Here is a 15,500-nt window from a genome sequence, read left to right as displayed (position 1 = left end):
TGGTCTACTAGTCCCTTGATGGCAACAGCTTTATTTTCTGCAACAATGAGTCGGAATCGGTATTTGCTTCTTCTTAGGATGCTGCATTTTATTGACAATGCATTAGCCTTGCCACGAGATCACCCTGATTCGGACCGTCTTTTTAAGATTAGGTCTGTCCTTGATCATTTTGTAGATCGTTTTTCAGAGGTCTATGTTCCAGGCAAAGAAATAGCTGTGGACGAGTCTTTGGTCCTCTTCAAGGGTCGTTTGGTTTTTAGGCAGTACATTCCTAGCAAGAGGGCACGATGTGGAATTAAATTGTATATGCTGTCTGAAAGTAGTCCAGGATATGTGTATAATTTCCGTGTATACACTGGTAGGGATTCCAGGATTGACCCCCCTGGTTGTCCTCCCACTGTATTCAGTTCAGCTGCCTATTGGCTTTGACATGGCATTAGCCATTACATTCTGTATTCAGTTTAGCCGCCTATTGGCTTTGACATGGCATTAGCCATTACATTTTGTATTCAGTTCAGCTGCCTATTGGCTTTGACATGACATTAGACATTACATTTGATATTTAGGTTAGCTGCCTATTGGCTTTAACGTAGGGTTAGACATTGCAGTTGAGAATTCGCAGAAGAGCTGTGTTTTTCCACAAGATGGACCGAGCTGTTTTCTTCACACCAGACCTTAGCTGATAAGAGCACGTAGATTTTGTGTTTACCTCGCAATCCAGTCTGAGAGCGAAGTTGCTCAGGAGAACTGGCCCCTCTCCAAGGTTATTCGGCTCTCACACGGAGTTTGCTTTTAAGGATGACTCGGGGCTACAGTGAGTTAGATTTGAATCTGCTTGACTTCAGACTGGAACTAGACGTCAGTTGCCAGTCTCCCGTTTGGGTAGAGAATCTCTTTCTCGCAGTTGACTGGAGTCATCAACTTGCAGACCCCAGAAAGATGAAGCTGAATATAGGCCCTACTTGCCCATACGGTGATGAATTTTGACTTTTATGCTTTGCTTTGCAGTTATGTTATACTATAATCACCTATATTTGCTGTGTACATTGCAACTGAGAAGTACTTTGATATATTTTGCTTTCATTGCTGCGACTACTTTTAAACTTGTGCTTCCAATCTACTAATTTTGTCTCTCAGGAACTTGTGGGTGGGGGGGAATTAACAACAATAAATGTCTTCTTTAAACTCAGAAGTGCATTCCAGAGAGGTTCTGTAAGCTCGGTTATGAGATAAGTGGGAAAGCAGAACAGATGTCTACATGCTAAGTACCATCCATGATGAGAGTACTTCCCCCGTGACTGTTTGGGGCCAGGTTGCTGAAGTACGCAAACCTGTGTACATTTTAGATTATAATAACCACATGGGAGGTGTAGATAGAGTTGATCAGAGGTTGGAACCTTAAACTGCTATTCGTAAGTCTTACGTTTGGTATAAGAAGTTAGCAATTCAACTCTTCCACTTAGCAACTTTTAATGCTTTTATTGTGTTTAAGGAGTCAGTGATAGAGAGCCTTACTGTGGTGGAACAGGCCAGAGTTCCTAGAGAAGCAGTGGTGGAGGATGTGGCTAGATTGAAAGATCGCCACTTTGCTGAGCACATTCCTCCCACACCCAAAAAAGACTTTCCAGCTAAGAAATGTAGAGTGTGTTTTCGAAGAGGTATCCGGAGGGAGACTCGAATGTACTGCCCGGATTGTCCTTCAAAGCCTGGGCTGTGTGTGGGTGGTTGTTTTAAGAATTACCACACCCAGAAGAATTACTGGGAACAACCATGAGTGTAAACTCATGTCTGTTTTGTATTTTCATGTGTTCAGTTTCATGGTTAGCATTTCTGTCAGGTACTTAGTTAGAGCTTTTGTGTTTGTAGTTTTGTAATTATTTCTAATTAGTTAGGGGTAAAAAAAAAAAAAAAGGATGCCATTGTGTGTGGAGTGGGGCTTGGCTGAGGGTGTATATAGTGTACATATTGACTTGCTGTTGGCTACTGCAACACACTGCCAGCCAAACACCAGTCCACATCAGCTGGTGTGATTGTTGTATCAGGAATGTGGGCGTATGTAAGTGATGGGCCCTTGAGTGGCGCTGTCTGTCGATGTGAGTGTTGTAATGTGCTGGGCCCGTGGCTGGCGGTGTGAATGGTCTTGTGGGTGTCATGTATGAAAGGTGTGTGAATGGACTGTAAAGCGGTTGGTGCCTTGTCGCGGCTCTACAGCTCACGAGCTGTGAGTCATTGGTTCCGTTTTTTGCCTTTCAGTTCTTAACAGTGCATTTCATTTTTGTGAAATCTCTTGTTAATAAAATTTGATCCACTGAACCATCACTCACCCTCATGCCAAATCCAACCAGTATGTGTGGTAAAAATGACAAAACCTGCTCCGCTGTAATCAGGCATCGCAGCACACCTGTGACACGCTAGGTGCCTCGGGTGGGACACCGATGATGAAGCATGCCACCAACTTGGTTGGTGGATGAGGGGTCTTTTTCACATAACCTAAGTGCGTTTCTTTTCACAATTTTAGTGTTTGGCACATCACAGACGTATGTGGACACATCAAAATGATATATTACAAAACTACTTGTGTTTGGGGGGAAGGGAGCACCTATGTTTTTGGTCCTGGGTGCGGCCTTCATCTAGGGAAACCTACCAAACCCAGACATTTTTTTAAAACTAGACACCCCAAGGAGTCCAGGGAGGTGTGGCTTGCGTGGATCCCCCAACATTTTCTTACCCAGACTCCTCTGCAAACCTCAAAATTTGCTTAAAAAAAGCATATTTTCCTGACTTTCGTTTGTACGATCACCGCTCCAGCACAAAATTCCTACTCCCCAGCGCTCCCCTCAGTCTCCCAAGTAAAATGACACCTCACTTGTGTGGGTCCCCAAAGCAGAGTCAGCCTAAAGATGTATAAAAGAAGAATATGTCCTTATCAACTCGCTGTGCTATCCCCTCTATCTCTACAAGTTTTGGGCCTAATTCTGTTGCAGGCACCTGGCCCACCCACACATGAGGTATCATTTTTATCGGGAGACATGGGGGAACGCTGGGTGGAAGGAAATTTGTGGCTCCTCTCAGATTCCAGAACTTTCTGTCACCGAAATGTGAGGAAAATGTGCTTTTTTAGCCACATTCTGAGGTTTGCAAAGGATTCTGGGTAACAGAACCTGGTCAGAGCCCCACAAATCACCCCATCTTGGATTCCCCTAGGTCTCTGTTTTTCATAAATGCACAGGTTTGTTAGGTTTCCATAGGTGCCGGCTGAGCTAGAGGCCAAACTCTACAGGTAGGCACTTTGCAAAAAACACCTCTGTTTTCTGTCAAAAAATGGGATGTGTCCACGTTGTGTTTTGGGGCATTTCCTGTTGCGGGCGCTAAGCCTACCCACACAAGTGAGGTATCATTTTTATCGGGAGACTTGGGGGAACGCTGGGTGGAAGGAAATTTGTGGCTCCTCTCAGATTCCAGAACTTTCTGTCACCGAAATGTGAGGAAAATGTGTTTTTTTTAGCCAAATTTTGAGGTTTGCAAAGGATTCTGGGTAACATAACCTGGTCAGAGCCCCACAAGTCACCCCATCTTGAATTCCCCTAGGTCTCTAGTTTTCAAAAATGCACAGGTGTGGTAGATTTCCCTAGGTGCCGGCTGAGCTAGAGGCCAAAATCTACAGGTAGGCACTTTGCAAAAAACACCTCTGTTTTCTGTCAAAAAATGGGATGTGTCCACGTTGTGTTTTGGGGCATTTACTGTTCCGGGCGCTAGGCCTACCCACACAAGTGAGGTATCATTTTTATCGGGAGACGTGGGGGAACGCTGGCTGGAAGGAAATTTGTGGCTCCTCTCTGATTTCAGAACTTTCTGTCACCAAAATGTGAGGAAAACGTGTTTTTTTAGCCAAAGTTTGAGGTTTGCAAAGGATTCTGGGTAACAGAACCTGGTCTGAGCCCCACAAGTCACCCCATCTTGGATTCCCCTAGGTCTCTAGTTTTCAAAAATGCGCTGGTTTGCTAGGTTTCCATAGGTGCCGGCTGAGCTAGAGGCCAAAATCTACAGGTAGGCACTTTGCAAAAAACACCTCTGTTTTCTGTCAAAAAATGGGATGTGTCCACGTTGTGTTTTGGGGCATTTCCTGTCCCGGGCGCTAGGCCTACCCACACAAGTGAGGTATCATTTTTATCGGGAGACTTGGGGGAACATAGAATAGCAAAACAAGTGTTATTGCCCCTTGTCTTTCTCTACATTTTTTCCTTCCAAATATAAGAGAGTGTGTAAAAAAAGACGTCTATTTGAGAAATGCCCTGTAATTCACATGCTAGTATGGGCACCCCGGAATTCAGAGATGTGCAAATAACGACTGCTCCTCAACACCTTATTTTGTGCCCATTTGGGAAATACAAAGGTTTTCTTGATAGCTATTTTTTTACTCTTTATATTTCAGCAAATGAATTGCTGTATACCCGGTATAGAATGAAAACCCACTGCAGGGTGCAGCTCGTTTATTGGCTCTGGGTACCTAGAGTTCTTGATGAACCTACAAGTCCTATATATCCCCGCAACCAGAAGAGTCCAGCAGACGTAACAGTATATTGCTTTTATAAATCTGACACTGCAGGAAAAAGTTACACAGTAAAACGTTGCGAAAAATTGCAGTTTTTTTCACCTCAATTTCAATATTTATTTTTTTCTAGTTGTTATTTTCTGTAGGAAACCCTTGTAGGATCTGCACAAATTACCCCTTGCTGAATTCAGAATTTTGTGTACGTTTCAGAAATGTTTCGGTTTCTGGGATCCAGCATTGGTTTCACACCCAGTTCTGTGACTGACTGGAAGGAGGGTGAAAGCACAAAAAATCGTAAAAATGGGGTATGTCCTAGTAAAATGCCAAAATTGTGTTGAAAAATTGGGTTTTCTGATTCAAGTCTGCCTGTTCCAGAAATCTGGGAAGCTGGTGATTTTAGATCCGCAAACCCTTTGTTGATGCCATTTTCAGGGAAAAAACCACAAGCCTTCTTCTTCTTTGAAAAAAACGAAATTTTCACTGTATTTTGGCTAATTTCTTGGCCTCCTTCTGGGGAACCCACAAAGTCTTGGTACCTCTAGAATCCCTAGGATGTTGGAAAAAAAGGAACATTTTTAAATGAATTGAAATGACATAGCAGGTATCTGCCTTAAGAAAAATGGAGCGTGGAAGATATTTTAAACGTACTTCAAACATTTAATGATGAGATCGCTGATCAACAAGAACAAAGGGTAAAAACAAAATCAGAGTTCCACTTGAGCTAAACAGATTGTGTATCATAGAGCACGCAATCCTGAAAGAACAGAGGCAACAAAGATCTGCACATTCGGCACTTGAAGAATTGCCACCTTCACACTGTTCGGGCAAGGCACCCTGGTCCATCATGGACAACTTCCGTTTGTTAAAAGGCTGCTTTAAATCACTCATCATCACCATGTGGCTCCCTACAAAAACATGTTACTGTTGGCCCCTAAGCACAGAGGCGGAAGGAGCCTGGTCATCTACAAGCACATACATCTTCTTTTCTTAAGCTACAGAGGACACTGCGTTGTGGGACAATTTGCTTAGTGTGCATTGTTTGTGGGCTAAGAGCAGGAAGGCGCTCAGTGCCAGAAAATGACCTTCAGTTCACGGATGCTGTGTGCAGGTCTGTCCTCTGGGGTCCACGGGTTGCATAGTCCCAGTAGATGCACAGGTCCCCCAGCTCTTGTCGGAAGAGTATGTGGTAATGGAGTGGACACCTCTACTTCAAGAAGAGGGAACGCTTCCTTCACCCAAGACGCTGTATATCAATGACCACCACCTCAGTGCTCATTAACCTCTGAGTATCAATGGACAGTGGGAGCCATGCACTAGTTCTAGGCACCACCTGAGAGGAGTGCGGTGAATCAATTGATATCACACATCTTACAACATGGAGTCTTCAGTAGCAATTAGTGTTATCCCATCTTATTTAGGACCTACTAACTATTAGGTTTGGAGTCTATCCTAGAAAAGATTCATAATTCATAAATCAGATCTAACCCGACAGATTACTGCATTGGCTATCTTCATGTACGTTTGAGGAAAATAATGGAAACAAATGGCTGACTGAAATAGTGATTTTACACTTTAACAAATTCAACAAAAGTAAAACACACTTGAAGAGAAAAAACCATAACTACCAGCTCAAACAAACAATGTACATTCCTAACTGTCAAATATAACAAAACTAGTATGGTTGTATTTCAACACAAGCAGTGAGATCTTACCCGCAATCGTATCAGGGGTTTTTCAGGCTGGCGGGTATTTCCCAGATGCTCTCTTTCTGCAATTTCAAGCATTGATTCAATCTGGAAGGTAAATTCAGGGCGCGTAAATAGGTATGTCAGCCAGAAAGATCATCTTTTATTTCTACTTCTAAAACAACTGCCTTAAAAATAAGCATTTCACTCTTTCAGCCTGATGACAACTGAGTGCAATTTTTTATTTTTACTTTAGTATTAAAGAACTGATTATTTCAATCAAATTATTTTAATTTTGAGTATCCGCATTAGCACCACACGGTATTTTTATTTGGTTCGTTGAGCTCTTCTACCTCCGATACTTGCAACGTTTACTTGTGCAGCATCGGACAAAATACTTAAAAAAAAAACAAAGTGTGATGATGCCGCTGCGTCATTTCGTACCTGCACGCATGAGTCACCAGGTTTGACAAGCCTATGAAAAGCCCAAAATATGGAAATATATTTTAAAAATTGAAGTGATGAGGGCAACGCAGGGGTGGGTGGGGGCATTTTTGAGGGGACCAATGGAAAGGGGGGATGATAAAATTAAAATAAAGCCAGGCGATAGGGTGAGGCGCAAAACAGAGCATGATGGAGACAGCAACACCAGAGTGGGAGGTGAAGCAGAGGAGGGAGAGAAGCGGAGAGGATGAGTTTGGCAGGAGGAGAAGCACACGAGATAGAGAGCAGAGCACGAGGGAAAGAGCAACACAGAGCGCAGAGACTGGATATTTTACGGGAGGAGAAGCGCACAAGAAAGAGCTGGTAAATACGTTCGCACTCATGGAATGCTTAACCAAAAATTAAAAAAAAGTAATTCCCTAATAGTGATCAGTGGATAGAAACAAGAGAGCCAATTAAATGGATAGTAAAAATGATATGGTCCAGAAAAGGGATAAACACAAGAAGAGGAAGGCAAGCCACTGAAAAAGAAGCAAATAAGAGTGTCAATAAAGGCAAGTTATAGAAGGCAATGGGCGGGGCTGTAGCCCAGTGTAAGCTCTGGATAAGCCTATGGGTCGGTAATTAAAAAAAAAAACTAAAAAAACACCACACACACACACATAAATATATATATAATATAATATTTTTTGGGGGAAAACACAACCAAACATCCTCGTTTCCTTCTTTTTAATTTACTACTTACCTAGCTTTACTACTGCCCACCCCTAAACCCTAAAATTAACTTTACCTCCCTTTACCACTATCTAAATTTACCCTTACGTCCCTTTACCACTACCCAACCCTAAAATTATCCTTACGTACATTTACCACTGCTCACCACTAAATCCTAAAACTACTCTTACCTCTTTTTACCACTACCCAACCCAAAACCCTAAAACTACCTTTACCACTTTCCACTCCAAACCTTTTTAAAAAAAATATCATAATAATTATGTTATTTAAATAATACTCACCTGTGTGGTAAAGGTATGCGCAGTGAACACATCAAATGCTTACCTGTGGTAAAGGCTGCGTGGTGAGGCTTTGCTTGTAATCTAACTAATGCTCATATAAAGCACTCCAAAACTTTAAAAAAAAGTTTTAAAAAATGACAATCTGCATGAGGCCTTCTGACCATTAGAAGGTCACCGGCCACAGGAAGCAGTACTTGGTCCATGGACGAAGACTCCAAAGCCCAGGAGGAAGCCACAGGGCACGAGGAGCTGCTGACCAATAGGAAGCAAGGAAACAAGAGACAGAGGAGCCAACCAATGCTAAGTCAAGGTAAGTAATGGGAGGTCTCTGAGCCCTTTTTAAAGTTTCTTTTTTATCTACAAGAGATTTTGCAAGCACAGCACAAGTGCTGCATAGGTGAAACCTAAATGGCTCCAAAGCTATAAATCACCCTGAAAAAGTACATGGCTGTTGTTTTCTGTTAACTACACACTGATTGTTCGAGGTAAGATAATTTCTTTCTGTTAGATTACATTTTGATGTGAAAGAAATTCATTTTAGATAGCAAGATTTTATTTAATGATGTTTTAGAAACACTCCATCATTGTATTTGACTCATGCCATTAGGTCAGTTGTCCATGGCCTAGGAAACTTCGAGGCAACTGGGCAGTTCTTGTTACAAGTATTGCCCTGTAGCCCATGGAACCTCAGTGTTGGACGTGGCTCTCCTTAGAGAAAATTCCTGAAACATTGCTTTTCCCCCTGCCTATGCTGCATCACCGTGCTGGGCCTTAGGATTCTGAACCCTTCCCCGCTGTCTAGCAGGGGGAAAGTGAGTCCCGCGTCCTACCTGTAGTTGGAAGAGGTGGGGGCACATGGCTAGCACCCCACCCCTGTTAATCCTGTAGGAGAGGTATACTAGATACCTGGGGTGGGGGTGACCCTGGCTGCCAGGAGAAGTAGGGGCACCTATGCTGCCTCTGTTGCCAACACCCGTAGCCATGTCCATGGACTGACGGAGTAGGCCTTCATGGCCTGCAGGCACCTGCGCTCACGATGAGTGCCCCTCAAAGGGTAGCCACCCAGAGTGGGTCCTACCCTGAACCCAGAGGGACCCGATAGAAAGGTCAGGGGGGGCGAGTTAGAACCAGACGGTGCATCCCAAAGGATGAGCCCGATAGGGAAGGCATCCTAAGAGGGGGGCCCCTGCTGGAGGGAAGCTGGCCGGAACCACAAGGAGGGAGCCGGATCCTGGATAAGAGGCCATGGGCCACAGGCCTTGACCCCTTGTGTGGGCAGGGGGAGGATCAAGCGCGGGTGCTCCCAGAATGTGGAGACAGTGCTGACCCGCATATGGGCCCCTGCTGACCCTGGGAAGAACCCGGTAAGGCATTCACCTGTGTCTAGGTACACTGGGAGAGGAGGGGGAAGAGGGAGGAGGCAGAGGTAGAGGCCCAGCCAATGCATAAAGCTGCTTCGGGGCACCATACGTCTAACAGCCTAGGACACAGAGCCCTTTCCCTCACACAATGCAGAGTGAAAGCACACACGCCATCCACACAGACTGACGCTGGCTCTGATGCCAGGGTGCGAGCTTAGTGTACCCGGGCAGAGCCAGATGTGGATGGGGGTTAGCCTCTATGACCCTGGGTGTCCATGATCACGGCCAGGGGGAGTGGTTCCTATAGGAGGGCAAGCCTGGCTATAGTGACCATGGTGCACACATTCACTCCTGAGTATTTCCCAACAGGAACAGAGCCTGTGAACCAAGGCTAACCAACGTGCACAAGCACCATGTTGATGCCGCAGCCAAAGTGTCACCTGTGTTAGCAGGAGGGTGCATGTGCCAGGCCATCCATGCCTGGAACGTGCCAAACACACAGGCGTGTTCACATTACCCATTAGAGTGGCTCTACCCATATAGCAATATGGGAAGATAAAGCTTATTAAGTTCGGATGCACTATTGGATTGCAGGGGAGCAATCTCATACTCTTTGGGATAGTTGAACTCAGGATGACAAACCTGCACCGTTAATAACAGTAGTTTTGTCATCAATGCCCAAGAAGTGCCACTTCAGGTTGGGACTGATTCTGTTGCCGCATAAATAAGGGTCAATTTTAGCAGACCCGGGGGAACAGAACATCTAGAACAGAAGATCCCTGCCACTTGGAACCAGGTCAGATAGATGGGCGGGGGGGGGGGGGGGGGGGTTGTGACTGTTCGCCTACTGGAGCCAGAGCCTGGCACCCATAAACATATAGCTCTGCATTTCAGGACCCCAGGGCAGACAGGGAGGAAATTTAGTGGAGACATCTGTGGTTCAAAGAAATAACCTTTGAACCATCCACAACTTTAAAGCAATTACAAAAAGAAGTACTCAACGTCTTCAACTCAGAGTACCACCTACCGATATGCAGGACCAGGACGGCTGGACCGTGTTGGCGCACTGACAGAGGAATGTGGGTGCCCAGGAGGATAACTGTCCTAGGAGGGGATCCGCACACCCTTCCAGAATAAGAGACTGGCCTGTGGCTGATTGCCTGCTGCAGTGAGGAATCCTGAGAGTGGCTCTCCAAGGGCAGGTTGGTTTGCCTCCTGTTTTTGGCAGAGGACTCAGGGATATCAAAGACCTCTGATGAGGGACTCACATCATAATCAGTAATATCCGATGAGCGGGGCCCTCTGTTGCCCGTACACTGTGCCGGATTCCACCTGGCAGGAGAAGTGTGTGTGTGGAAGAAGTCTGGAGACCAGGTGCATTAGGGGTGGGGTAGCAAAGTCCTCCGCGCACGATTTGTGTGTGGCCCTTGAAAGTGAGGACACAGCTCACCGAGATGGCTTGTGAAGTGAACTGATCGCTACAGTGGAACCCTGATGGTGCTCCACAGAGGTCGAGTGGGAAGCACTTCTCTTGTTTGAAACCTCAACTTCATGCTCATAGTGTGCTGTGCCAGTCCATAGGTTGGGACCGTCAGAGGTGTGGGTACAACCTGAAGTTTGTTGTGCGTGGCCTAGTGCAGCATGACAGAACTTTCATCCGGAGCAAGAGTCCAGTATGCCTAAGGTCATAGCGTGCAAGACGGAGTACCTCAATCCAGAAATGTTTGGGAAAAGAGGAGTTGATTGGAACCACCTTGTGCCTCAGGGAAGTCATTGTATACCTGAGTAGTGTGTTGTGTGGGGATGCAGCACTGAGCACTTCCTACATTGGATCAAACCTGTCTTGGGGGACAGTGGCGGTTCCGGGATAACAAACAGGGCGTCTCTAGTCCGAAGGAACAGACCTGGTAACTTGTTGTGTATAATATGAACTGTCTGGGGCGGGTTGTGACAACACGCCCTAACAGCACCTCTCCATTCCTGAGATGCTGAACTTAGCTACTATTTTACAACATTTAATCGTCTGGCAGAGCTGGGCCCCTCTGAGTCTGTCGGCTGGTGCCAGGGGCCCTCCCCTTGGATACTGTAGACCTCTGAGTGAACCTCCTATTTGCAGCATGAACATCTCCGCCTTGTCTGCCCGCTGGCCTTTGTTTTTCCTGTCTCCTACCTTAACCCTGACACCTGGGGAGTGTGACCCAGCCAGGAGCCGCTAGGTGCCCAGGGAAAAGTACAGTACTCTGGGGGTTGCGGTGGGGTGAGGGCAACTAGAGTGCTGGGTGGCAGGTGGAGGGCGGATTGGGTCACAGGGAGTCTGAAAGCAGAAGGGCATCCACTTGCTAGTTATCAGGCAACCACATTAGGGTGCCGGAAGCAAGTGTGTACAAGAGTGTGTGTATGTGCACCTGTGCCGATTGATACGCGGGCCCTGCGCCTACACATGGCGGGTAGGGGGAAATGTGAGGGAGTGAGTCTGAGTGAGAACAAGTGAGTGCTGGGGCAGCACCATAGTGTTGCTGGGTACTCTGATTCTGCCAGGGAGGTTCTAGGATTAACAAAGCACTTTACTAGCGCATCTGAGGCCGTAGGTCTGGGTGGCGGAGTGTGAGTTCTGTAATATACATTTTTTTTGCTGCTACTGCCAGTCCTGGGGCCCACCCTGATTTATACATGCCACACTGATTGTGGGGGGGACGTGAGTGTGGGTCTAGTGCCGTCTGCGGGTGGGCACCTTATCCGGGTGCGGGGAGGGAAGGTGTGTTTTTTCCAAATGTCTATTCAGTGAATGAATGGAGTGGGGCCTATTATCATGTGTTGGTTTGTCCAATGAGGTTCAGTCCTAGCGGAAATCACACTGTAATTGAACTGCGTTGATCATGTGTGTGTGTTGAATAGAAGTTTTCTATACATACAACCTGCGTGAAGTCTCTTTTTGGGGTCGTTCAGCTGGGGTGTTGCTTTACACATTGCCTCTGTCATAAGCCTGACTGCTCAGTGCCAACATACCCAAGGGTGAGCACAGGTTATATAGCGGGTGTACCTGACCACCCCGGACAGGAGTAGCATGCTCCGCCTGGCTGGGCCAACGCCTTAGCCACCGGGCCCAGCTGCCTCCAACATTTAGGAACAAAATATTGCCTCAAGCTCACAGAAATGCATAGAGCCTGGCCTGTTACCAGTAGGTGTCGAAAGGTAGAGCCTTTTCTCTTTCCCAAACAATAATGTTTTTTCTATGTACAAGATGAAAGCCAGAATGAGGACCTACAAAACCATTTAGGACCAGGAGCCACAAAAGCATCTTGCAGGCTAGGTCCATGTGACGCAACAAAAAGGCTTGCACTCATTCTAAAATTCAATAGTGTTCTAAATTACTCTGGTACCCACAATATTAGCAGAAAAATCTTACTTTCTAGGGCTGCTAGGTGGACAATTACACAAACTACTGGAGCAAATTCGTTGAGGTGTAAAGGTACTAAATATTAAGTTAAGGTGGTGGTATCCTGTGTCAATGAGATAAAAAGTTATGCTGACAGCATGGAACCCCCTATCCATTGAGGACACTGTAGCAATAATGAAGACAGTCCCTTAGGGGCACCCACAGAACCCTGCCCCACCATATCTACAACCTGGGAAGAACCACAATCAACGCTACACTCACCTCCATCCTTAACACCTGCAGATGGGAGCAATGCCAGCGGGCCTTGGGGTCCTTGCAGCACCCAAGGTCAGTATGGTGGGTGCCCTGGGTGGGCGCGAGGGCACCCACCTTTCACAATGCATGCCCAAGGGGATGGTGCCTCAAGGCCAAAGGCAGGCCAGGGAGGTGGTCATGTGCCCCACTCTCCCTGCAAAACGTGCCGGACCCCAGAGGGTGGGGGACCCTGGGTCAAAATCACCCAGGGCAGTGGGGCCGCCCTCCTCCTAAAAAAAATGTGCCAAGCCCTGGGGCTGCTGAGTCAGATATCAGCCTCGGGTCACGTGCCCACCCCCAAACATAATTCCGTGATGGGATGGGCTCCCTGGGCGGAAATCAGCCCGGGGGAAGGGGGCGACGTGCCCCCCTCCCTTTGAACATAACGCTGGGCCCTAAGAGATGGGATCCTCGGGCCAAATTCAGCATGGAGGGGGGGCCACGTGCACCCCCTCTGAAAAATAACTGGGAGGGGGGTCAATGATGTCATAAATGATGTCATAGAACATGACATGAGTGATGTAATATGTGAGGTCATAAGCAGTGCATGCCAGGGGCACAAGTTATAGTTAGCGCTGCTAAATATAACTGGTGAATTTCTGTGTTTTTCTTTTTTTAGTTCAAAACATTATTGTTATCACTGACAAATTCATCTAACTATAACATTGCGTTAGCCTTTATTTTTTCAGTGAATTTCCAAGGTTTCTTTTTTAAACAGACCTTTTTATCATACCTAAATATGACGTTACTTTAACCTTTGTTTATTTCAGCAAATATATATATATACATATATATATATATATACACATAGATAGATATATATAGTTTATGATAGAGCACTTCAAAATAACTTATCTGTGAAGAAAGAGCCTGAAAACTTACCAGCGATGCAATGACTTCAGATGAAGAGCCTATGAAGTAATGGTAACATATCATGTTTGCTATGGCAAGGTGTCACAAGTATATAGTATCTGACAATGCCCACAATTTATTTTACACTGCATGCCATCACCAGGAATTAAACATTTGAGGCCCACAGTTCAGTGGTATGGTCAAGAAAGTCAAGTGTATTTTAAGGATAGCATATACTTGGCTTTGCCATTTGGTTCTGAAGTACAGAAATCCAGTCATGGATAGTATTTGGAGCTATCATGTGATGCCTCAACCTTTGAAAAGTGTAAAACTACTCAGGTGCTTTACATTTTTGGATTCCGTGCCTAAATTAGTTTTAAACAGGGATCAAAAAATAAGCTGACACAACTGTGTGGTGGACTTGAAAAGTGCTAAAAGGCAACGTTACAAGAATACAACTAGAGCAGTGGTTCCCAACCTGTGGTCCAGGAACCCTTGGGGGTCGGCGAAGCCTCCTCAGAGGGCCCGCGACTGCTCAGAAAATTAAATAATATTAAAAGATTAGGTCCCCAGCTTTCAGTATTGACTCAGTGGGGGGTCCCTGGAACCCAATAAAGAATTAGTAGGGGTACCCAGGCTTCAGTAATGATAAAGTGGGGGTCCGCAGAAGTCAGAAGGTTGGGAACCACTAAACTAGCGTGTTTAGGAGTCATGAAAGTACAGGGTGGTTGGTAGTAGAATAAACGAAGAGTTGTTCAGGTGAGAAGTTGTTCAAGAAATACTCATAGATTTGTGTGTGTGTGTTACGACTGAGGTACCACACAGAGTCTGAGGCATAAAAATCAGAAACTTAATGCAAGAAGGCTTTGGTAAACTACGCCGGTGGCACTGTCGCAGAAGTTCACCAACTGACCACAGAACTCTGTGACGTCACATAAAGCAAAGAGTATCATGTAACTATGGAAACAGGCAGTGGCACGAGGAAACTAAATATGAGATACACATCCTCCTCCTCCTCACAGTAAAAAATTAAAAACTACATAACTGAGGAAACAATGAACATTGTAAAACACAATGTCTCCAGTAAAAATGGCCAGCAATATGCACCAAAAGGATAAATAAACACCCAGCAAAGTCCTTCATCTATCAAGGTAGTCTTATCACCCTTGCAGATCTCCTAGGTACTGTTAATACAATCCCACCAGGAGTGCCACTCAGGCTAGCATCTTTCAGGGTCAACATGTAACTTCTTGGTACTCACAAAAGAATCATGTTCTGCATCTGTCCGGGTGAAACTTGCCCCCTTCCTTCCTAACTTCTTGAGGGGTTCAGTTAAGATCCTGCATTATATTTGCTCATACCAAAGTATTATAGTAGCTGCTCTGTCTTAGTGGGCTGAGGACATTCCGATATAACTCTAGTCTAATCAGCCTTTACATTCAGATGTGAAAAAATGACCCAAATATTCACAATTTTCCGATAACGATGCACATTTCTCTTTCTTCGCTGTTATGCCATGCTCCTGTAGAATGTCTAGAACCTGAAACAGAGTCCAATTATGTTCCTCAACCGTTTCCGCATGTGTCCAAATGTTATCATAAACAGCATGGCCATTTTTGATTAGTTTAAAAAGGCGGAACATTCAATTCTAATGATGATGCTGCTGAGCGAAGCCAGAACTACATCCGCAGAAATCTTTACGCACCGAAAGTTGTCAGAGGACGTTAATTCACTGCCAATACAATTTTGGCAAACTGATAGAACGTTTTCCTTTAAGGCCGTTCTGTGCTCATAACACCTTACACATCCTAGGCTCCCCCTGAACACTTCTTTGTGCTACCATCAGTGACGTGCTGCAGCTCCGTTGTTATGATGTCGACAAATGAACAGGACATTCAG

General features: G+C 45.5%; 1 protein-coding gene across 4 annotated transcripts in view; it reads right to left on the bottom strand.

The window, feature by feature from the left end:
• Window positions 1-15,500, bottom strand: part of MRE11 (MRE11 homolog, double strand break repair nuclease) — a 346,093-nt gene that overhangs the window by 153,332 nt on the left and 177,261 nt on the right. For all 4 annotated transcript variants that reach the window (XM_069202423.1, XM_069202427.1, XM_069202425.1 and 1 more), the window contains one exon: window positions 6,265-6,345. In XM_069202423.1, the coding sequence (XP_069058524.1) occupies window positions 6,265-6,345 (81 nt within the window). The remainder of the gene's footprint in view (window positions 1-6,264; window positions 6,346-15,500) is intronic.

This window comes from Pleurodeles waltl, chromosome 8, assembly GCF_031143425.1.
Source record: "Pleurodeles waltl isolate 20211129_DDA chromosome 8, aPleWal1.hap1.20221129, whole genome shotgun sequence".
Classification (NCBI taxonomy): Eukaryota; Metazoa; Chordata; class Amphibia; order Caudata; family Salamandridae; genus Pleurodeles; species Pleurodeles waltl.
This window is presented reverse-complemented; position numbering and strand designations above follow the sequence as displayed.